The sequence below is a fragment of the Prorops nasuta genome, unplaced genomic scaffold (assembly GCF_024137725.1).
Source record: "Prorops nasuta isolate Cenicafe-Biocafe unplaced genomic scaffold, Cenicafe_Pnas_1.2 PNAS00017, whole genome shotgun sequence".
In the NCBI taxonomy this organism is placed as follows: Eukaryota; Metazoa; Arthropoda; class Insecta; order Hymenoptera; family Bethylidae; genus Prorops; species Prorops nasuta.
Window position 1 is genome coordinate 2,436,926 of NW_027116814.1, and position 25,166 is coordinate 2,462,091.

Here is a 25,166-nt window from a genome sequence, read left to right on the forward strand (position 1 = left end):
TATAAATTACTAAGTATTTTTTTCCTTCCATTCTTTTGTATCCTTTTAAAAATAAGCATTGTTTCATTATCAATGTTCAGAAATTTTATATTATTTAACTATAGAAGAAACACTTTTTTATTTTCAACGCCATACATGGTCGTATTGTTTTATACAATTATCACTTTTGTAGTGCAGCAGGGAAATTCAATATTTTCTTATACAATTAAAATTTAATATTAAACTTACGTACCGATGAATTTTTTATGTACGAATGCTGACATTTAAAGAAATTATTTGATCCTAAGAAGCTGCTTTATTATTAAAAAAATATTTTCTAATAGTTGAAAGTTTTAAAATTGATTTAACGGGAATCCGTATACTGACATTACAGAGCGAAAACTATTTCGCATGCAGCGTCGTCATTTGTTAACGGATTGTAAAGTTATTACAGGTTTTTGGAAATGCCAGAAGCTTATCTACTAAGTTACGTTAGGAAAATTAACAAAAAATGAAAAAAAATTTTTGTTTAAATAAATATATTAACATTATTGAGAAACAACAATTAAATCGCAAACTCCTCCAACGTACTTTACTAGATAATGCTCATACGTTTCCAAAAAGTCCACAAAAATGCAAATCTGAAAAGAAATGACGATGCTGCATGCGAAATAAATAATGGAAGAATTTCGTGTTCGGGAAGTCGCCAACACGAAATTCTTCCATTATTTATTTCGTATGCAGCATCGTCATTTCTTTTCAGATTTGCATTTTTGTGGACTTTTTGGAAACGTATGAGCATTATCTAGTAAAGTACGTTGGAGGAGTTTGCGATTTAATTGTTGTTTCTCAATAATGTTAATATATTTATTTAAACAAAAATTTTTTTTCATTTTTTGTTAATTTTCCTAACGTAACTTAGTAGATAAGCTTCTGGCATTTCCAAAAACCTGTAATAACTTTACAATCCGTCAACAAATGACGACACTGCATGCGAAATAGTTTTCGCCCTGTAATGTCGGAATACGGATTCCCGTTAAAAGGATTGAAAAAAGATATGATCGAGTCATCCTTTTCAAAAGATAATCGACATTTTTTGTTTATTGTAATTTCTGTTTTAAATATTTTTTAGTGCAAATCATTAAGAATGGTCTTATTTAACTTACTATTTTAAAATTTTAATACTTCTCGATGAATCTTAAATTAAAAAATTGATTTTTAATGATATTCTATAATCTAATTAAATTAATTTATGCAGCAGCATATCTTTTTAATAAATTGGTCATAAAAATCTCTGTATCATACTGTACTTTATTTGTTAAATTACAATGTTATTAAAAAAATTTAATGATGATTAAAATATTAAAAGGCAAAATTTATACAATAGAAAGAGTAAAACTGCTGGAATCAATAAAAATTTGACAATAATCAGTATCACAGTAGAGTTATGTTGATTTAAACTCCAACTTCAATGATTGAGCGATGAAACATAAAATATCAGTGCTTTCCTCAATCTGTTAATAATTTATAATTATTGAAATATATTATGTTATTTTAAAACTAAATATATATTATAACTTACCAATTTTGCTGTAGGTTTTCCTGCACCATGACCAGCTTTCGTTTCCACTCTAACAAGAAGTGGATTGGTTTGATTGGGCAATTGTCCTAATTTATGCTGCAATGTTGCAATTAGTTTAAGACTGTGTAGGGCAACTACTCGATCATCATGGTCAGCTGTTGTTAACAAAGTTGCTGGATATTGACCACCGTTTTCTGGTACTTTGACATTGTGCAATGACGAATATTTCATGATATTCTCAAAATGCTTGGGATCATCAGAGCTTCCATAGTCTGATACCCAAGCATATCCAACTGTGAATTTATGGAAACGTAGCATATCGGACAATCTAGAAAAGATAAAAAAAAGTAAGATTATAAATCTCACACATTATTTTTTTTAAAGCATATCAAATTAAAATTTACCGACCCACATTGCGAAATGATAGCACCAAATAGGTCTGGTCTCTGATTCATGCAAGTGGTGACTAACAAACCACCATTGCTACCACCCTGGATAGTTAGCTTGGAGGAGGTAGTGTATTTTTTTTCTATAAGATATTCTGCCGCAGCTTGAAAATCATCATAAGATTTTTGCTTGTTAAATAAACGACCTGCATTATGCCACTTTTCCCCATACTCTCTGATAAAAAACAAAAATACTTGTGTCAACAAAAATTTATTTTTGCTGAATAAATTTAGCATTTTTCTTACCCTCCACCACGAATATTAGCAATAGCAAGAACTCCATTAAAATGTTGAACAAAAACTAATCGCGTCACACTGAATGTTGGTTGTTGGCTCACGTTGAATCCTCCATATCCATATAATAAGGCTGGCATAGAGCCGTCGAAAACTGCATTCTAAAAAGTAATTTCTTAAGTCTGCTTCTTAATAATCAATATGGTTACTTACCGCTTTCATGACAATGAACATCGGTATTTTCGTTCCATCTTTACTCTCATAAAAAATCTGTACAGTTTTATATAAATTTGGATCAAAATCCTTTACTTTAATTTCCCGTAATATCTGTAAGTGAACATGTACAATGTGATAATATTGAATTTGATTGTTACACGTACGAAAAATGAAATAATTTTTTGAAATCTGTCTTTAATTTCAGTCATATTTGCAGCTACCAAATGTAAAAACTTTCATTACCTGTTAATGCACATTTAAATTTTAACTTTCGTTAACAAAAAGGTTTCCTAGAGTACTTCACTATTTTATTTGATAAAACCATCTGCCAATAAGTTATAGTAATTGCTTTTTGATTTAATAAGTAGTAGTTTTAAAAGCTGAGCTAAGAGGCTTTTCTTGCTAATTAAAGTTAATGCTCAAATATGCATTAATAGATAACAAAGGTTTTTCTAAACAACAATCTGCTGCTTTTGGCTAAAAATTTACCTGAAATCAAAGTCTTTAAGCAGTTATTAGAGTATTACATCTGAGAAAAATAGATGATGTTAATTATACTGTTCCATCAAGAGTATTTCATGTGCAACGCTACAAATTTTTCCTATAAAAAATACACTCCTGCAGAATAGTAAGAGTATTTACTTCTTCAACAGTGAATCAAAAAATATATAATATATTTATTTTTGGTGTACATAATAACAAAGCCCTAAGTTCTTATATATCAATATTTCTAAGTGATTCTTCATTTATAGAAGCCTTATTATCACCTAAGTCAAAATTATTACAAAATTTCTTCTAATCTATTTTTAGTGGGAATATGACGAAAACAAAAAAATATCTTTTTCGAATAGTTTTGCTTGAAACGACGCCATTTTGTTATTTTAAAATATAAATTAAAAATACAGGTTCGGCTGATAACCACTGTCAAGAATTAAGAATCATTTTTAACTTTAGTTTTAGACCATCTTAAGAACTCAAATCTACACCAACAACATAAATATTTTTGTATCGCCTTCATTTTCTATTTACTGTTAAATAAATATACTTTTTCATAAGAAATAATTTTCCATTCTTTAACAATGTAGATTTCACATAAAAAAAATCTTTAAATGGACACATGCAATACTTTGTCAATCAAAAATGATTAAATATACCTTATTTTTTCAGCTATCATGCTAAAATAACCCTTTAAAAATTATTCTATTTTTCGCTAATGTAGCGTCTAGTCTAAACATGTTGTATTAATCTTGCTTTCATGCTGACCTTAGGTTCTTTATCTTTCTTTAAATCCATGGTATAAATTATTCCTGGTGTCAAAAATGAGGTGAAATGGTAAAATATCTCTGAATATTTCTTATCACCAGAAAATCCTATAATAGTGCCTACATCTAGTGGAAAAGTTCTTAACAATTGACCAGTTTTTAAGCAGTGAAGTTGTAAAACATTCTAAAAATTACATAAGTTAGATTAGAATTTTGGTTTACCATACATACTTATGCAAACACTTACTTTAACATCGAGCATATAACAAGCTACAAATTTATCTCCATCAACTGCTGCTGCCCAGTCCAAAACATTATAAGGATGTTCAGGCAATAATTCTACCCATTTTTCTTCAGCATAATCTTCAAGGTCAATGGCTATTAATTTAAAATTTGACGCATTTTTATTCGTCATAAATATCGCTTTTGTTCCATCATTTGTCACATACTTGAAATATAAAAAAAAGTATCATTGAAATAAAATATAGAAATATATTTAATTAAATTCAAAATAATATGTTCACATCATGATCGGCTTCCAGTTTTGAAACAACTTGAGTTAATGGCAGTTTTCCTCTAATATCGACACCTTCTAATTTTGTAAAGTACACTAAGTTGTCCCTGCAATCCTTCATTGGCAGTACTATGAGATATTTTCCACAGTCTGACACCACAGCACCTCTAGAAAAATAATAGTATTTAGTACTGTATAAACAAAACTATTGAAATTTGAATTGCTTACATCCTCCACAAAGGCTCCTCAGGAAAATCAACTACTAAGATATCCTCTGACTGTGGAGTGCCAACACGGTGGTATCTCAACTTATGATTTCTATTTCCTGAAGTTTCTGAACCATCAGTTTTTCCTGCCTGATCTGGATATCCACCATAAAAAACTCCTTTGTTATCATGAGTCCAGGTTAATGGAGAAAATTTTACTTGTTCTAAAACTTCTGGATATTTTTCTCCTGTTTTTGCATTAATAAAGTGGATTGTACTCCAGTCAGTCCCACTACTCGATAATCCATAAGCAAAGATGCTTCCATCTTCGCTAAACTGACTACTAGTAATTGCAACAGTGCCATCTTCTGATAAAGTATTTGGATCAAAGAAAACTCTAGGCTCATCCTCCAACGTATCTTGCACATAGTAGACACTACAATAGAAGAACCATAAATAAATAATAAATAACAATGCAATCATAAAAGAAATTTTACCTCTGATTTTGCAAACCAGTATTCATGTAAAAATAATATTTATCTCCATGCTTGCGTGGGCAGGAATATTTGGGAAAATCCCATAATTGTTTTAACCTGTTATGAATATCTTGTCGATATTTGCAAGATGTTAGAAATGAGTTTGTAACAACATTTTGTGCATCAACGAAAGCTCTAGTCTCATCAGAATCAGGATCTTCTAGCCACCTATAGGGATCTTTAACCTATAAACGATTGTTGTCAAATCATTACAGTATATGGTATGGCGTATAACCTTAAAAATGCAGAAAAACACGTAGCAACTAACCTCAGTACCATGATAATTATCAGCAACTTTCTCATCTCTCCTAGCATCAGGATATTGTAAATTTACCATTTTTCTCTTTTCCTTAATATTCTAAAAGTAAAACGGAACGAAAATTCCCGCCTTAGGTTAACAATGAGGTTTAAGCAGAATGTAATCAAATTTATATATTAAAAAGGAGCGCTTTATCTTACCTTATTCGATATAGAATGGTGAAAAGACAAACGTGTTTGGATATTATTAATATAGTTTTGCTTTATTTTGCTGTTACGAGTGATGTGGATTGTGCGAGAAAAATGTGCAAGGTGTCTGATACAAACTACTTGTGGCAGTCGAAATACAGCTAAAACAGCCGCCATAGTACAATCAAGCAATCATGCGCGAAACTTGACAAATACAAAACTACTTGTTTTCCTTTTTTATGTTTTTTCAACTAGACATCTGGTTCGTTTTGCCAATCTTGCCATGCAATTTTGCGTGTAGTGACTGCTGTCATTGTATCTCTTCTTTCTCATTTCTTTTTATAAACAGATGCAACTTTGAAAAGACAAGATAGGAATTGCATACAGGTACTCTATTACACTAGCTTATATTAAAGCTGTCAATTTCGTTGACAGACATTTCTGATATCAGCTATATTTTATTTGATTATATAAGCGCGTGATTAGTATTTAACAGGCGTAACATATTTGTAAAATACAGGTCAATTCGTGTCCATACGATCGAAAGATAAATTAATACGACAAGGCTGACGATTAATCGTTATGTATAGATAAGGACGAGTTATCTTTCTACGCACTACGCAGGTAGATTATATTTATCGTTTTATCTACCGAACATTCGGTAAGTATATAGATGTAACTGAAATTTATACCCTTTTATCTGGGGTTTTTCTTATACTTTTATTAATCATTATATATAATATAAGCAGAAAAAAGTTATTTTACTGATTTTTCTTTATTGTCTGATATCATGTGAGTTTGATAATTTTATCAAAAGATTGAAATAATGTCTGGCTTTACAAATTCTAACCTAAAATTCAAGTCGAAATAGTATACCTTGCAAAGGTTTATTATTTTAATTTGAACATTCTCTGGTATTTTCAGTATTCAGTATGTCAAATTATAATTAGTATACCGTACGTAAATAAAAAATTTAGCAAAGTTGAATAAATTATTTTCAAAATGTCTTAAATCGAAAATTGTGTACTCTTAGAAGTTTTTTATCATTTTGGTATCTATAATTCTTATAAGGAATCAGTACGTCAACTACCAACTTTTTACGATATTCTGCGCAGTCATATATTTCTGGACAGTATATCGTGCATGGATAAAATGTGAAATGTTTATAAATAATGAAGTAAACTGAAGTATTATGAATATAAAAATTGGTAGATAAGAGACGTTTTATAAATAAGCTCTTCAATTTCTGTTGAATATACATTATATAACCAAAACTATATGAGGTACTTATGATATATACCCGAGAACGTTTACATATATCCGTAACTATATACCCTAATAGTACAAATATCCTTAGAAGCTCCGAGTATATCCACGATATCTACACGTGCAGTAGATATGCTGAAGAGAAATTCCCTGAGTATCGAATGTTTTATCAGGGATAATAAATATATATTGCTATTTTATCTATAGAATCTTGTGTAAACCGTTTTTTATTTCAATTCAGAAAAATGTTATAAAATAAGATATTTCTTATAGTTAGGAGATAAATGAATTTGTATACTTTAACTCTGCGGCGTTCCTGAGTGCCTCGTGTGACTAGATCCGCGATAATAACAGTTATATTTATTAATGAAACAAAATGTTTACCCAATAATTTAATGGCTTTGAGGACTAATTATATACGGCTCATATTTTTTTTAAAAATGACGGTGTTTCGGAGGTTTCAGCATCAATTTTTGTTGTTCTCAGTAGAAATCTAGATTTTTATTGAATATTTTGATAGCTAACCTCGAAAGCTCACCAAAAACCTTTATTCCACTCTTTCATTTTATTCAGTCGTTTAAGATATTTTGGTTTGAATGTAAACGTAGGTGAGTGTTTATGTGTATAAACGCGCGTGCGGTCCACGTACACTATTTCCGTCAAACCTACAACTACATTTATTTTCAAGTCGAAATATCTCGTAAACGATTGGATGAAATGATAAATGAATGTAGTATTTTGGAAAACTCTTGAAACGAGCAACAACGATATACAATAAAAAACAAATGAAAAATTCCGCTTAAAAAAAACAACATTGTCCTTGAAATGTTTGTAACGTCTCTCTACCTACTAAAATAATCTATACACTACTTAATTCACCATTCCAAGCCTTGCAATTTTGAATAAATATTTTTTCATCGATGCATAATTTCAAATTTATTTTCGTTGCAATGATTATATGACGCGTACCGCTCTGTAAATAACAAAAAGTTAATTAGTATCAAAGAACAAATAGATAAGAAAAAAAAAATTCTTAAAAACTTACCTCCCTCAACTGGTTTCAAAATTCAGTAATAAGGAAATAAATTTTATCATCATAACGAGTGATATCGGTGTAATTTTAAAAATGCGTAGAAGAAAGAGAAGTGACAGTGTTAAATATTTGTATTCGATTGGAGTGTGTTAGTCGTGGTTAGTCGACAGCTAGTTTAAGCGGTTAGAAAAAAAACGTTAGCAGGTCTCGTTGAAATATTGCAAAAGGACAAATGATTATCGGAAGAAATATGAGGAAGGAGAAAAAATGGGAAAGATGGGGGAAAATCGTAGCTTGAAGAATTGGCTTATCGACGCGACAGAGGGAGCACGAAAATCTTCATTATTGCTGACGTTCCAAGAATGGGAGAGGGGGGAGCTGTGTTATCAGTGGCCTTAATTGACTCTTTCTCTCTCCCTCCAACGTAGATTATGATAATAATTGACACGTAAAAGTCTACACTGAACACGAGACGCTCACCATCCAAGTTAGAAACTGCGCATCGAGAATCGTGTAATTTTCGGTGCAGCTTGAGTTTATTTAAAAATTTGGTGCATTCGAAGAAAGATAGCGGGCAATCTTCCCGATTTGTTTAGAGTTCACCCGAGCCGCTGATAAAATGTCCATCTTTGATACCGCTAAAGTTTCAGAAATAATCTAATGCCAAGAGTTGCATTAAATACATGAAATGTTTATAAATAATATTCCCTTCTGCACGTTTCTTTACATCGCAGCTCTAAATACAATTTGCGATTCATAAATTATTTATATCAATTATTAACCACACTGCATATCACGTTAAACTTTATAAGTGTCAGCGTGACGAATTGAAAAATTACTTATTCGAATAATGTTATGCAATTTATTAAACCCTCAATTCTACTCGAATGCAATATTTTTATATATTTATACTAAATTCATTAATATTAATTAGCGAAATGAAAATTATTGTTTAAACTAAACTGAAACAAATGATTAAAAATATGATTGACAAATAGTTGCCCTCTATATAAAATATATACTTATGATCGTTTTTATCATTCGTGCTGACGAGTAATCATAAATAATTATTTTCGTTTGGAAAATATTATAATTAGGATGAAATGAAATAGCATTAATTAGTTTTTCGATTGTTTCTTTTATGTTATTGCGGGGAGGAAGTTTGGTTTAGCAGCATGAGAGTAGGCGCAGTAAGCACCAGCAGCTGAGAGAGAAAAAAAGAGATAGTGAGGTTGATAACACGCGCAGATCAGCTGTACTTTGTGCTGCGATCCCAGATAACCTCTCCCATATGTTGAGCCCCCCAGCTTTATCCGAACTCGCCCATATAACGGCAAACCTAAAGGCTTAAGCCATTCGTAACGAATCCACTAGCCGGTTCGATTGGTGCTCTCAGTCTTTGGTTGTTCTCAGTAGTGATCGGAGGTTTAAGGGTATAACGTTTATACCTGCTATTCAACGCGATTCTCTAAGTTTAGTGTCGTCGCTTTTTCGATTGTTATATTTTCAATTTCAACTCTCAACCTGGCAGCACGTGGAGGAATGCAAAAAGTTTGCCGGGACTGTCTGGGTATCCGATACCGCATCAACACTCTGGATCAAACGTGGAAGTGGCTCCATCAAACAATCGCCCTTCACGACTACCTCATCTCTATCACCGCTAGCCAATCCAATCTCTCCAACTTTCACTGTGAATAAAAGCTCGGGGTAATCGCGACGTTTGAATCTACCCTAAGCAAGAATATTCTTCGAGTCAGCCTCGTACACGGTGTAAAAGCTGATTTATTTTCAGCTGAAAAAGAACGACAAACTCGTCAGTTTTGTGTTGTAAACTCTAGTCGCCCTAGTGACACCTAGCGAAACTAAACTGAACTCGATTAATAATATTTGTGAAAGACTGAACTAGGTCGGTAAGGAAGCGTGCGATAGTTAACTGCTTTATTCGCAGGTCGAGTGTTTAAAACCAATTTCTCCAAAGAAGGTTAGGAATTAACCTCGAAACCAGTCAAAGATGTCTCTAATAGGCAGAAATACCCTGAGGAGGAGCTTTTTTGCAAACTTTAAGATCGCATCTGCCCTGAGAGTCAGAAACGAGTCAACGGGAACGAACGAAAGCGAACCGATCAGAAAATCAGTATTTATCTCACAATCCACAGATGTGTTCACGAACCTCGCATTGGAGGACTGGTTCTATCGGAACTTTGACTTGAGCAAACACCATGTTTTGATGCTGTGGAGAAACGATCCCTGTGTGGTTATCGGACGCCATCAGAATCCATGGTTGGAGTCGAATGTGCAGGAAGTGGAGAATCGCGGAATTTCGTTAGCACGACGCAACAGTGGTGGCGGCACTGTTTATCACGACGCGGGAAATTTGAATCTATCTTTCTTCACTCCCCGCGATCGCTATAATCGGCGATACAATTTAGACATAATCTGCAGAGCATTGTACAGGGAGTACGGCCTGACGACTACCGTCAACAAACGCGAGGATATCGTCGTCGAAGGAGACTACAAAGTATCCTTTAATGTAATGTATTTTCATTTAATTTTTTATTTTCAAAATGTATTCTCTTGTTCTTTTTTTTTAATTCTTCCTTCATCAGGTTGACACTCTCTACAAAATTCTATTTTACCTTAACTTTCGTTTAATTCCAAAGGTTTCCGGCACAGCTGCTAAATTGGGCCGCCCAAATGCCTATCACCATTGCACATTGCTGGTCGATGTCAACAAATCCGATTTAAGCACAGCGCTCAGCAGAAAGGACGTAAGTTTATTCAGGCGTTCGTTTCACCCTTCCCCTCCCCCTTCTCCATCATCACCATCCTCCTCGCTCACTTATCTTCAGTGCCAATGCGCCTGGTGATTTATTGCGAGTCTAGACATATGATAAGAAACTGTTTGGAAATAAAGAAGTTGTTATCCGATTGTTCGCGTTCAGAAATAAAATAGCCTAACTGCTTATCATCATAAATTGCTCTTATTAGTCAATTGAAAGCTATTCCTTTTAATTAATTTTCTTTTTAACTGTACAGTGCATTATTTCATCAATTTTTTTGGAAGTTATATGCATTACTTTTAAAAAAAATGAGATTTATTGATAAATAGCACACCAAATTCATGTACTAATTTAAACGCTCTTATTTTAAGAGAAATAAATATCTCTTGTGCTTCTTGCTTTTGTAACGATGATTAATTCTTTATTGCTCGTTGTTGCATATATGCATTGTTTTTTTCTTTGTGATTTTTTTTTATATTTCCGCTTCACTTATAAGATTTATTTGTTTACATTTCATAGTTCAATATATTATGACCTTATAAAACGGAAATGTAAACAAATTAATCTTAAAATTGATAATGGAATATAAAAATAGTATTAAGGAAAGGTGTTGCTTATATGCAAAACAACGTAGTAAAAAATTCAATTGGACAAGCAAGCTAATTACTACAAAGCACGCTTCTTGGCTGAGAGCTTGTACAAATATTTAGTAGTCGTTAAAATGTAATTTATAAATACCAAGATAAAGCTCATTCTACATTTCGCATCTAAGGAACCGTAGTTGAACTGCGCATTAAGTTAAATCTCTTTTGCATGTGCATAATATTATAAAAACAATATTCTATTTTAAAGTAGTTTTAACGTTAAATGTCTATGATATTGGCCAGATATGTTTTAAATTTAAAATTATTAAAATCCTGCTTCCTACTTGAATGAATACTTATGAAGTACTAAATATTGCACGAATCACAATGTAAAAAAAGTATTCGTTTTTGGATTCGCATCGGATGCCATTTTATTACCTCTATTTCCTCGATTTGCTTTTTTATTTCAGTCTTCATAATAAGAGCTTTTTATTTTTCGTTAGACTTTAATTTTTAAAGAGAGGGTCAATTTAATCGTTATAATGTACTCTACAAACTCATATTTAAAACTTTTTAAATTATTTACAGGAGATAAAACATTATTATATTTATATCATTTTATCAATAATCTTTTGATTAAATAAAACAGATTTATAAGTATGCTAACAATTGTTTGTAAAAGTTGAGACGATGATTTCGTACAGTATACTTTAACGATTAAAATGATTTCTTAAAAGATAATATGAGATGAAAAATATAATTTTCTTCATAGAAAAATTAAATTCGGAAAGAAATGGCATCCAATGAAAATTTAAAAGTAAAATCTTTTGTCCTATATCGTCTTTTAACTACATTATTTAATATTTTATCCTAATTATATATTTATAATAAATAATTTCGTTTTCTCAGTGTATTATTGAAGCTAGTGTTGTCATTTGACATCCGGGGACCAAGGGGGTTAAAACCCTATCTTTTTTATTAATTTCAAAATCAAAATAGCGACCACCCATTTAATACTGGAGTTAATATCAATATCACCAAAATAAAACATTTATCCGAATTATTCAGTACAAATTGTTAGAACAACATCAATTAATCATTTATATTGATGAATTTAATAATTCTAATTAGCGTACACTTAATTAAATATAACATTACAAAATTACGAACTATATACGGTGTTCAAAAGGTTTTAGTACCCCTAGGTTATTTCGACAACTGAGTTTTAGAAAAAAATTGTGCAATATAAATATTTTATTTGATCTTGAACAGTACGTTGAACGAAACCTGACGGCTAACTCGAGCCTCTTAAATCGAACGCATTATTTTTTATTATTCATTATTGTGTGTGTGTATCTATAGTCTATCTAAAATTATCTAAAATCAATTTATCACTTATTCATTGCATCCAGTCATTTATAAGGTATTTTGATTTAAGATTGCACGTAGGTGAGCAAATGTGCAGGTGTACGCGTAGTGGTCACGCACACAGCTTCAGCCAAACCTACAAGTAGACGCAATTACAAATCGACACATTACTTAAACAATTAGATGAAATAAAAAATCAAAAATAAGTTATAAAAACTCTATATAGATAAGCTATACTAATATGTTATAAAATGTGGAGGGTTCCATTTTGAAAAATCCAAGAAGATGACTTCCATATACCCCGTACAGTAATCAATTGACTTAAAGATATCTTTTACACTTCTTTCAGTCAATTGAATAAGTAAACAATAATTGTAAGACAACTTTTAGTCAAGTGTGTTCTATCGGATATGTTATTTAGCACGTTTCCTAAGGTCAAACGAATATAACCACGTAATAAAGTGGAAGATTAACTTTATATACTGGATAGTTTTTTTTCTCTAAAATCCTTAGTTTAACCCAAAGGTACTAAGGTTTCTAGAATAACTTGTACAGTTTGTCAATTTTGAAATTGGAATGTTCAATTGAAAGTATTAAATCCCTTATTTTGAATGATTAAAAAGTGCTGGTCGAAATATTATAATTAATAATTAGGAAAAGTATGTATTATTTTCGTACTATCACCTTTCAGCCGTCATTGTGTGGCAGTTATCTTGATTCTGAAAAAAAATACTATTGTAATTTCTCTCTTTAAAGCAGAGCTCGGATTTTTTTAACTACTTCCTATAGAGTCACTAATAAGAACTCCCTAATATCGACTCTATCAAGTAGTTGAAAAGTGCCAAATTTGCGAGTTCTGCTTTAGAAGGTCAGAAAAGCTAAAAATGGACGATAAAAAATTGTTTTTAAATAGAAATACCGAAGATTTATTGGGTACTTTCGGGTAATTCTGAATACTTGTTTTGGTAACCTGAATAACCGATCCTCTAAATGATAAAGCATGACATTTCGTTCACTTATAATTCTAATTCGAACTGAGTATTTTATTCCTTTGAAAGTAAAAAAAATATATATTCATAAAAGTGTCATTTGTTTTTGCTTATTTTTGAGTAGGTATAAAAGAGTCGCTAAACTTTCATTCTGAGTAGAAAAAACTCCATTTTTTCGATGGACTCTAAATGAAAAAAATTGAAATAGTAAGAATTATCATTTTAATATAAATTCCTCTTGAATTGGTACAACATGAGAAAGAAGCTCAAAAACAAATACAAATTTGTGTTCGTATGGAAGTTAACAGAATTTATTAATTTAACCACCTATGAAGAATGTGATTTTAGGAAATTTTTGTATTAGAAACTAATATGTGAAATCATTTCAAATTTTAGGGATTTATTTATTCTTTTTGAATTAAATTATATACATATTGTTGTTAAAAATTATTCATTCTACGAGAGTTATGAGTTGACTCCTAGCTAAAAATAAACCTTTTTGATGTAGTGATTTCAACTTTATAATTACTCAAATTAAAACAATAGTTTACGTAAAACTATAAGATATTTTATCTTTGAAGAACTTCGAATTTGGAAAGTATTGAAAATCCAAAAAATGTCAGAATATTAAATACGATTATCACTATTTCATCGGAAAATTTGGCAACCCTATTAATGCTAAAATCACAGTTTTCAACTAATTCAAAAAGTAAAGTTTCGTAGTTTGAGAAAATATACTGAACTTGTTAATAAAGTTTTAAATTGATCGGATATTTAAAAGTTAAAACTACAGCGAATTGGAAAATTTTGTTTCGAGAAACACAATTTTAAAGTTTAACCCTTTCGCTGCTAAGTGCTCAAAAAGTAAAATAATCGAGGCAAGACGCAATTTATGAACAATTTATTAGCTTATGTGAAAAAATCTCTGCACGAAAAACGTATGTATGCTACACTGTGGGAAATTAATTCGTCAGCCTTTTAGTTAACTTCACTCCATACATTCTCTGTGAAATTCCTATACTATACTATAGCTGACAAAGCTACAATTTAATTTCCTACAGTGTACTAGCGCATCGAAAACAAACGAATAAAATGCCATCATTTTTGCAGTTATTGATAGCAAATAAACGACTCATAGAGACACTTCACTCAGAGGAAGCATCCATAGTTAATCATCTGTGAGCGCTCTTCGTAACGAAAGGGTTAAAGTACTGACTTCACTGTTGTAAAATAATATTTATCATACTTGCCATAATATTTCAAAGATTTTCTCAGTATTTACTTACATTTGCTGCGATTTTTCTCAACTACAATCACTTCTCTTCTGGTATCTATAAAGTTCAAGCACTGGTGAAGTAGATATCCTTCTAAGCGCTTGACTTTATCGCGTTTCTCACCTAGGTGAAGCAATTCTCAAAATTTGTCATTGAAAATATATTTGAGGATCATCGTTCAATCTTCACTATGTTATTTTAGAGTCTATAAACTATTAAATATTACATAAAACTAATGGACTTTCTTAATGAGTTAATTCAAAAGATGTCTGACTAATACAGTATCAACTATTAAATATCTAACACAACAAATACCTTAAATTAGTTTTGATGTAACACATTCAAAGAGTAGAATATAACCATCACAAACCTTAGAAAAAATATTGTAATTTTAATTATAAAATTCTTTAGAGACAGCAATGTCTATTTCACAATGCATTTAAGATGTTAAAAAGAAATCTGTTGTAATATCAATTTTCCTTTTAGGAAAACATAAGTACGAAAGCCACGGCATCGATCCGTTCTCCGATTAAAAATTTGCGGGACATCAATTCGCAAATAAACGTGAATGGTCTTTTGAATGCCCTTGGCTGGGAGTTCTTGAGGACCAAAGCTTTGGTTCTGGAAGATGGAGGACACGAGCTCATTCAACAACAAAAAGGTTTCCAGATGATTTCTCCCTCGGAGGACTGGTTCCCAGGTAAGGATTAACGCAATAACAATAAGTAGGATTAACACGGAATATATAAAAAAAATAAAAATACGATAAATATAATTTTAGGAATCGAAAAAATAAAACAGGAATTACGTTCTTGGGACTGGACTTTCGGCAAAACTCCAGAATTTACTGTTACGAGATTATTGAACGTACCAGCCATTAATGGAGTAATTTATCAGCTGAATTTGACCTTGGAGGTAGTAAACGGAGTGGTTAAGGAAATAAAGATGAGCTTGCCAGCTGGATTGGCACCATCGGACTTCAAACAAGATGCCAGTGTTATTACGAATCTTCAAGGAAGACGCTATGATCATGAAATTACGGAAAACATTGTAGCAGCCATCGGTTGTAAAACTGTAGCTATTAATTCCACTCCTAGCAAAGCCAATATGGTCGCGACTCAATAACATAGCTTAAAAAAATCACCGCAACTTACGTGAGTCCTTCGAAAAACATCAAGACGCAGTCAAGAAAGTATCAGCATATGATGCGAGTTTCTAAAATGTGTGATCGTCTAATCCATAGACTTATTATTCTTATTGTTATAATAAATTTTTTATGACTTTAATATAAATCTTGTAGACAACTGTGTAACGTTAATCATAAAGCGTTATAAGGCAAATGTATCATGCGCGTTATAGCGCAATTGTAAGCGTTTGATTAAATTTACTCTTTATACAAAATAATGTGTGGATTATGGTATATATATATATGCAATTGGTTTATTAAAATTGAAAATTATCTATAATTTTATCGCTAAAAATGATACAGGAGATATCACATGAAGAGTGCGTTGCACTTGATAGAAACGTTCACCAGCCAAAACACTGCAAGGTGTGATGAGTAATGTAAAAGTTGTGCAACGTTTTTATTGCGAGTGTATTGAACAGTAGAGAAACTGCTGCAAGAGTTTTTTTAGGTATCTGATAAACTTATGATACTTGGTGGACTTCTGTAGTATTGAGGATGCAGCATGACATCTCTGTAAGGTGGTGGTGGTGTTCCAGGACAGGATGTAGTACGATCCTCATTAGGGATGTAAGGTGTATCAAAATTGTCTAGTAAGGAAACCCTCTGTGGATCGTTCCTAGAATTGTTGCAGCAAGAGATTTTAGTCGTTAGCCAAAGATAAGTGAAGACTAGAGTCGTTGCACTTCCCAAAATAAGACCAGCCAACAGAAACCAAATCTCATTGATCACATTTTTTTCAGAGTTGCAGACTCGAGGCTCTGATGTGTTTTTTTGTTCAATACTCGTGTTTTTCTTCGGCTGGCTCCAACTTGTTGATTGATTTGTCTTACTCTTTATTATCACAGGTGGTTTCATTATCATCTTCTCAAACATTTTTGGCATTGTGGACGAACAAATTCTATCGTGTTCGATTCTTCTACTTTTTAAATATACTTGAAGGTCTCGCATGACGTTGTTGCACGACCAAGAATTCCTAAAAATTAATTATATTTTGAGGGAAGTGAAAATTAAATGTTTTACTGCTAAAAATAGAATCATCGATATCTTTAACGACTAATCTCATAATTTACCCTGCTAATGACAGTTTTCTAAGCTGTGGCATAGGTCGAAAGATAGCAGTACCTAACTGAATCATCATGTTATTTGAAATGTCCAAATTTCGAAGATGACGTAGTCCTGTAAATGTGTCAGGCGGTATGTGTCTGATTTTACAAGAATCCATGCTCAATTCCTGTGAAATAAAGAAGAAAGACCAGTTGTTTGTAAATTAAAATAAATATGATAAGCGTTAGGTAAAATAAATACCGTTAGCCCATTGCAATTTAGTTTAGGCACATGATCTTTAAAACTGTTTTTCGATAATCGTAGCAATCTTAAATTGTAGTTTTTGGCGAAAGTTTCGGGAAGAAGGAAGTACAGATGATTTCTCGATAGATCCAGGATCGTCAAATTTGTTAAACCATCAAAGGCAAATAACCCAACGTCGTTGATGCCATTGGTGGAAAGATTTAAATATTTTAATTTGGTTAAACCGGCTTTCTGAAAATACACAGTACAAGAATAGTACATATATTTATCCTGAAATAAAAAGCTTTAAATTTAAAATTTTGAAAAAAAAAGAATCATTAATTTTAAAATGATGATAATTCCCATAAAAAATGGAGATAGAAAGTTTTTCGAAAAATATTTTTAAATCTCTATTTATTGATGTACCATTTTTTAATGAGATGTATTTAAATTTATTAACCTGCTAATAGGCGCATGTTTTCCTTTAACGTAGATAGGCGCGCAAGTGGGATGCTACGGACACCCCATTTGTTTATTGTTACTTGACGTAAAATATTTACGAATTCAGATTTATTTTTCAATAAATATCATTTATGCGATATTCCCTCTGGTATACAATAGCAGTTGCATTTCTTTAAGTTAGTTCTATTAATTAAACCTTAATACTTGTAAGTGTCTGCACAACTTTTTCGCTAAGTTACCGATAGATTTCTATTCTTGGGGTGCTTTGGACACCCCGTACGCCCATCAAGAGGTTAAATACGACTGATACCTAAACAAAGGTATGCAAAATTGAAAACTATTGTTTCGAGTTTGTCAGAGTAAATGGTAAAACTTGAATGTTGAAACCGAATGAGATAAACAGTCTGTCATTATATAGAATTTCCTCTTCAAAAAATTTTTCTAAAAGTTCCAATTTGATGATATTTTACCAAGATATTCGCATTATTAAAACAAAAATGTGACTTTCTTCTTGAAATGTAAATAACACGAGGAAAAATGGACATATTGAAACTTTTAAAAGAATATCTTTAATTTAAAAGATACATATAAACCAGAAGAATTATCTACTTATTTTTACTCTTAATTTACAATAAAAGATTAAAATTATCCTGTCTAAATTTTACAGTAAAATTCGAAACTCTTTTGAAGCAACGATCTATAAACGTAACTAGCACGCATTAAATTATATTGCTACTCAAAACTATATAAATACATTTTTCTCGAAGCGCTCAATTTGTCCTACTGTGAAGGATAAGTAAAAAACTGCTTAACCGATTTTTCTTAAACTGTGACGGGATGTTGCTTAACTTATCGGCCCTTGCAGAAAGTTGTCTGATATATTGTATTACAGATTCAGAAAATTTATACAAACTATAATTTATAAAGAATACATGGAATTATTGAAAAAAATTGTATTTTATTCAAATCTCAGAAATTGAAACTTTTTTCAACTTTGTGCATATAATGTTTACAAAAATGAATGAAATTTTCCTAGTATTTTTTCTACAGATGATTCTAGCGGTCTCCATATTGCACAGCAATTTTATTTAGTACCTATAGTTTCAGCGATCACTGTTCTAAAATAAAATAATAAAAATAGTACTTTATTGCCATTGTAAACGAAAATAATTATATAAATTGTAGATTAGTCCATCCAGTAGTTTTTGAGGTTATAATTCATATAAAACAAACTTTTTATATGTATCCCCCCCCTTTCTTGCCTAAAAAGAAACTGTACTATGACAGTCATTTTATCCCAGTTATAGTTTCGAAATTTAACTTTCGCTTAATTTCATCTTAAAGAGAAATGATTATTTTCTAAATTTGTGTACCCAAAAAGCACCAAGTTGCTTAAATACATCTTGTAGTTAATTAGATAAGTAAAAGATGTCTATGAAACGACTTTTAGTCAAGTGTATTATTTTCAATTGGTCAACCGCCACTAAGAAGAAAAAAATATCGGAGATAATTAGAATACAAAATTTCGAAACAAACACACACATACACATAGAAAAACAACGTTTAAAAAATTTTATTTATGATCTGTGTAGCTATTTCAATTTCGGAGATATACAATTAAAAGTTTTTATAATTAATGGAAATGCTTATACCGACATTACAAATTGGTTTTATTTGAAATTTAAATTAAACAAAAACCAAAGTTATTAAAAAATTTGTTCTTCTAATTAAAAATGGTTCTTTTTTAAGTTTCCGAAAATCGTTGTCGAAATTAAAAAGGGTCTTCAAATAACATTACTTTTTGATAACTAAGATTTCTGATGGGGCTGCTCTATAATATCAGCATCTACGTTGTTATAAAGCCAAATAGGAAGAATACACAATTCCGCTGTTCATTAATATCGCGGTAACTTCAGACTTCCATTTGTTTCGTGTTGGGATGCGTACGTCTATATGTGAGTGTATGTGTGTATATGTGTGTGCAGGAGAGAGAACAATTTTAGTGTAATATATGTTTCATAGTATTTCAAATCTTTAAACTATCTTGGAATTTTGTATTCTTACTATTTAACTTTGTTCAGGATTCGTATTTGAATGTCTTAGAAACTAAACAACTAGAAAATCGTACAAAGAAACATTTTTCCCGTTGGTATTTTCCCACTTTCAAATTTTATATTCCAATCATGCGTGACACAATTTTTTTTAAAGCAGATAATGAAGCGACAATAAGCTAATTTAAAAAATAATTGGCCTTGTTTAACCCTTTGCCGCCCAAATGTACACATTTTAAACATATCAGTTTCACAATATTTCTAATTAAGAAATAACAGACAAAATTCCTGAAGTATCATTTTCTATTCTTATTTTGTGTATTACTCATTTAAATTACACATTACAAGTTACTCAAAAATGTGTTGCAAAGTGAAATATAATTATATCTTTGTTTTTAGAGTTCATAGCATTTTGTCAATTTCAAAAAATTGATTTTTCCCGAATTTTGAATTTGTAGGATTTTGAAAATAATGTTTGTAATTTTCATAAAGATCTCAGCAGTCTAAATATATATTTTTCAATTCTATTTGACCGTGGTCCCAGTTATATGTATACACAAGTATTTTAAACGCGTTTTCCTTAAAACCACTTTTTTTCTCGTGTCGTTAAAGCGTTCTCTGAAAGTATTCGATTGATCGTACGTAATTTTAGGCACATATTTGTCATATATAGGGGAGACCAAGGCAAAAACGGGTATCAGGCCCAAACGAGGAACGAGTATTACTTTCTAAGCACCTTTGTTAAATCCATCCTCCAATAGGTCATATATTATCGTTATTTGTAAACACTTGTTAATAAATAATTACAAGCATCGACGTATATTTTGATTAACTATGCATTAATAGCGGTTTTTATACGTTCTGGATGTTAAATTCGAATATACTTAAGGTCTTTCACAGAAACTCGGTGCGTGTAGGCTAAGTAAAGATATAATTTATTTCAGTCACCTTTTATTGCAAGATATATAATTTCCCATATTAAAAGTTATTTAATTTCAGTTTATTTGTTAATGGTTAGCATAAATGTGGTAACATGTGAGGCAAGACAAAACCGTGCACAGCAGAAACTAATAACCGATTTTGTCTCTTATCTAATTTTTTGTTTTGAACGTAAGTCTTTATAAAAATTTAAATTTAGATTTTACAGAAAAATGGTGCAAATTTATATTAGAAAAATAAAACGACAATCTTGGAGTAGTGATGTCATTCGTAAAGCCATAATGCAAAACTAGATTAAACGAAGGATAGGTATAATGCTTAAAGTAACTTAAATGGGTTCTCGAAGGATATACGAGGTGGAAGCATAAAAACTTAGACAATTTCCACTGTCATTATTGTATTAAAAGAAAGATTGACTAAAATAGCGTTTTACATTGTAACATACCCTGTTTTGCTTTGGAACTATGACCAAACCGAAATTTGCAATGTTTTTTTCACATTCACTTTTTATATAATTATATTGGAAAAAGATTTTGATTTATTGTCAGTAGTTAAAATAAAGATTACGTAGACCTGTGAAATTTCATATTTCTCAGTTTCAAGAATGGTTGGGGGTGATTCTTGTAGATTGTTTTGTACTGAAAGCGAATCTGGCTTTGAAAATGCTCCAGCACTTGAATATTTTTTGAAAGTTTAGCGTAAATTGTTAAAAAAAGTATATTTTTGTCATTTTTATAATTTTTTATACACAACCAATTTTCTTTTTTCAAATTTTCTCAATTGCATTGCAGAGTACTACTTCTTCGCTTTAAAATCAATTTTCCAAGATTATTATACAATCTTTTACATTTAAGATATACAAACTTTAATTAAAGAGGTTCAGTAATGGAAAGTCCCCCGTTTTAGTGCGCCAAACTTACTTTGTGGTAAATTTTTTATTATTTTTCCTACACCAAAGTTCTTGAAGATCCTAATTAACGAATCTAATATCAAAAATTTAAACTAACAAATAAAAATTTCAAAAATATTAGCCAAATTATATAAAATTCAGCAGTTGCGAGTTCTGGCGATTTCAAATTTAGTGTAGGTATATGAAATTCACAAGAACCCTCGTGTAAGCAGAATAATAAAAAACTTGACAAAATGTAAGTTTGGCGTGGTAAAACAAGTGACTTTGCTTGAGTAAAACTCTTAAATTAAAGTGTTCAAATCTTACTTTTAAAAAATCGTAGAATAATTTTGGAAAATGGTTTTTTATGCTAAAAAGGAATACTATGCGATGCAGTAGAGGCAATTAAAAAAAATTGATTCTATAAAAAAAATTAATAAAAATGGTGAAAATATTCCATTTTTTACCGTTTAAACTAATATTTCAGAAAGACTTAATATACTGGTGCAATTTCAAAGTCAGATTCGTTTCGGCAGAAAAAAATCAACACGAATTACCCCCCTCTATGGTTGAAACTGAGAAAAGTGAAAATTCGCAGGTCTGTGTTTTTGTTTTAAATTATATTTGATTTACCGGTTTTTTAAATCATTCATAAATTATAAGCTTTATTTCGTTAAGGTCCACGTTTTACCCCTGTCCTCCCTAAAGGTACATTCTGAACAAAAATATTAACATTTCTTTATTTTTAATCTTGTTTTTTAACGAAATATTACCCCAAAAAGCCTGAATTTTTCGTTCTTTTTTTATTCATTCAACATTTTGTTACTATTGCATCGAATTAACAGTTCTAATTTCGGCAATACTCACCCTCATACTGGACCTATATTTATCAGGAGTTTGTTTCAAATAATTCTTAACCGATGAAGTATCAATATGTCGATGACATAGGTTTTTTAGGGGAGGTTATGTGTATACTGTTATTTTAAACAAATTGCTTATGTAAAGCGAGTACCAAAAATTATTTTCAAATATCTCAAGAGTGTTTATTCCAAATCTTTAAAGGATCGCAGTAGTATTTATTACAGGTGATTTGTGGAAACTTCTCAAAATATATCTAATATTTCGAGCGTGTAATGTGGTATGGCCCTTCAAACAACCGAAAAAATATTTGTTTTTCATTCACAAGATCTTTAAAACTGGTACTGAGATTTTCAAAAATTGTGGCAAAGATCTTCAACCTCTCAGATGAATATTTTTCACTTCGAAAAGTAAAATGACGTCCAAATCGTCAAAGAGTGTATTTTTATCATAATTATCATATCAAAATTATTCAAAAAGCCATATGTATTCAAACACAGTCAAATATTAAATTATAAATCGATATGAGATGAACCAATCACATTTCTTAGTTGAGAAAGTGAATAAAATGCGAAAGACTCTTATTGACCTCCAATTCCAGGCGGTGAGAGCCAGGAAACGACAAGTATTTTCATTTGTTGTGTCGACTAAGAGATGTGATTGGTTCATCCCATATTAACGTGCGATGTAATGTTGAAGAATTATAGAATTCTTATAATGCTTTTATAATAAATTGACAGAGGTAATTATGGTGAAAAAACATTTGTTCATACTTGACGTCATTTTGGGTCCGTTATTTTAAATTTTTGAGGGAAAAAATTGTATCCAAAAACTTTGCAATCCTTGTCACAATTTTTGATACTACCAGTGCCATTCTTAAAAGTTTTCTGTGAATTAAAGAAAATTGATTAAATAAAAAAAGAAGTTTTTCACCTTTTAGAAAATTAAAATGTTGCTGTTTTTTATCTATAGCATTTTTGAATACATTGGAATACATAGTAAATGTTACATCAGGAAATTTTTCAAACAATACTTTATATTCAGAAATAATATTGAAACTGGTTTACAAAATGCTTGAAACTGCAGCAAGCAGAAATTAAATGCAATAACTGAAGGAGACGAGAAATATTTATTTATATTTAGTTTCCTTTTCAAAATACTTTTTTGAAAGTTTTAATACACCAACTTTCCTTGTATTATTCGCATTTAAGGAAGAAAATAGTCTTTTTTAAAAAATGCGAATATCTCGATGAAAAATTATCATACTGGAACCATCGAAGAACCATTTCGAAAAGGAAACTGTGTACTATCACATGTACTGTTTATCCTATTAAGTGACTTAACATAACTTTCGATGTGTATCTTGACAAACTTGGCAAAATAGTTTCTTAATTTCAATGACTTCTTTAGGACATTTGCCATTTTTAATAAATTTATCTCGCTAAATTTAAATAAATCGTATCAATAAGCAGAGATTTTATGCTTCATTTTCATTTATCGAAGACCTTATTAACTTCACTTTTCACAAAGTTATCTTAATTCGAAATTGAGTGATTTGGCTTTTTCAAAAAGTTCAATTGCTACTTTTTTTTTTAGTTGTGATTATTATGAATCATTATTAGGAGAGTGGGCGGTGTAAAGGAAGGGGGGGATAGAGAGCACAATGCTTTGTGATAGAAAAAAAATATATAAAATAAAGTTTAAGCGAACAAACTTACAGCCAGATCGAAATTATTCACGTTGGATATCGCATTGTTGGAAAGATCCAGTGCTTGAATCTCTCTAGGAACGTCCGTGTGGATACTGTAAAGATGGCGGCCGGTGCAGGCCGCACGCCGAAGGCCAAACCAAAAGTCACAATCGCAAAAAGACGGACAAAGCTCTTCCGCGAGAATACAAATGCCGTATAGCGGAAAAATCACTGCGACCGATATTAAAATTTTATATGGAAAGTACCGCATAACGTATTATATCCCGAAGGAAAAAAGCTGCATTGAAAACTGCCTAACCTATTATCAGAGATTCGATAATTCTGAATGAGAAGGGGGGACTCTGTATAATCTTATCTAAGGCATATATAACTATATGTTCCTTAGGACACGTCATTCCTCAATACGGGATTCCTTGGAAATTGGAAAACAATAAGATTTTTCTAAACATCCAAGAATCCCCCCACCCCCTCCTATCTTCTCGAGGAATTACCGCGTAGAGGTATATAACCTTAAATATACAGTAAGATTCCATGAAGTTTCTCGAAAACAATGCGCTGTAAATTCATTGGGTCGATCCGGGGAAATACTCAAGTTTCCAGGTTCGAAGCAATGACCGTCGTGTCCTTTATTGTATTCGACAATTGCAGTTGTTGTATGCGAACGACAGTGGTCATATTTGGAGTGTACCTTAAACCGCTCAAGTCTGTATATATATATATATATATATATATATATATACATAGAGACAGCGTTAGAGAGCGTAGCTTTGTTGACGCGACCGGTTGGAAGGCCGATCAAGGGACAGGAAGAGTGATAAAATATCGAGTTTAGTTAGCAGTTGTCTATAAGGGATATATCGGTCCAGTTAATATAGGCCTATTACGCAATGGCTACGAAAATAATTCTAGGATAGGCTGCAGGGAATGCGTAAACCGTTATTCGCCGTCTCCCTTCCACCAACTGTTCTCTATATTCAGGCTATTTTATCCGCGACTACGTCGTGTCCAGGTCTGGCATAAAAAGCGAGTAATATCGTAGCATCGTCCTGTTAGCTCGCAAACCT

At 31.2% G+C, this 25,166-nt stretch overlaps 3 protein-coding genes across 4 annotated transcripts; 1 reads left to right on the plus strand and 2 right to left on the minus strand.

The window, feature by feature from the left end:
* Positions 1–125: 125 nt before the first annotated feature.
* On the minus strand, positions 126–6,034 carry LOC136779731 (prolyl endopeptidase). Its single transcript, XM_066737488.1, has 12 exons — positions 5,435–6,034; positions 5,244–5,333; positions 4,937–5,160; positions 4,462–4,875; positions 4,244–4,400; positions 3,967–4,167; positions 3,721–3,903; positions 2,455–2,568; positions 2,254–2,402; positions 1,970–2,182; positions 1,562–1,889; positions 126–1,493 (listed from the first exon to the last, which is right to left on the minus strand). The coding sequence occupies exons 1-12, from the start codon at positions 5,597–5,599 to the stop codon at positions 1,425–1,427; spliced, it is 2,307 nt and encodes a 768-aa protein (XP_066593585.1). The 5' UTR covers positions 5,600–6,034; the 3' UTR covers positions 126–1,424.
* Positions 6,035–9,420: 3,386 nt separating this feature from the next.
* Positions 9,421–16,120, plus strand: Lipt1 (Lipoyltransferase 1). 2 transcript variants are annotated; one of them, XM_066737489.1, is made up of 4 exons: positions 9,421–10,251; positions 10,382–10,489; positions 15,203–15,416; positions 15,498–16,120. In XM_066737489.1, the coding sequence occupies exons 1-4, from the start codon at positions 9,733–9,735 to the stop codon at positions 15,839–15,841; spliced, it is 1,185 nt and encodes a 394-aa protein (XP_066593586.1). In that variant the 5' UTR covers positions 9,421–9,732; the 3' UTR covers positions 15,842–16,120. The 2 variants fall into 2 exon arrangements, with proteins under 2 accessions (XP_066593586.1, XP_066593587.1); XM_066737490.1 differs by having other exon boundaries at positions 9,421–10,239.
* Positions 16,121–16,136: 16 nt separating this feature from the next.
* LOC136779735 (phospholipase A2 inhibitor beta-like) lies at positions 16,137–24,405 on the minus strand. Its single transcript, XM_066737492.1, has 4 exons — positions 24,110–24,405; positions 17,211–17,444; positions 16,976–17,136; positions 16,137–16,878 (listed from the first exon to the last, which is right to left on the minus strand). The coding sequence occupies exons 1-4, from the start codon at positions 24,350–24,352 to the stop codon at positions 16,350–16,352; spliced, it is 1,167 nt and encodes a 388-aa protein (XP_066593589.1). The 5' UTR covers positions 24,353–24,405; the 3' UTR covers positions 16,137–16,349.
* Between the last annotated feature and the right edge of the window lie 761 nt (positions 24,406–25,166).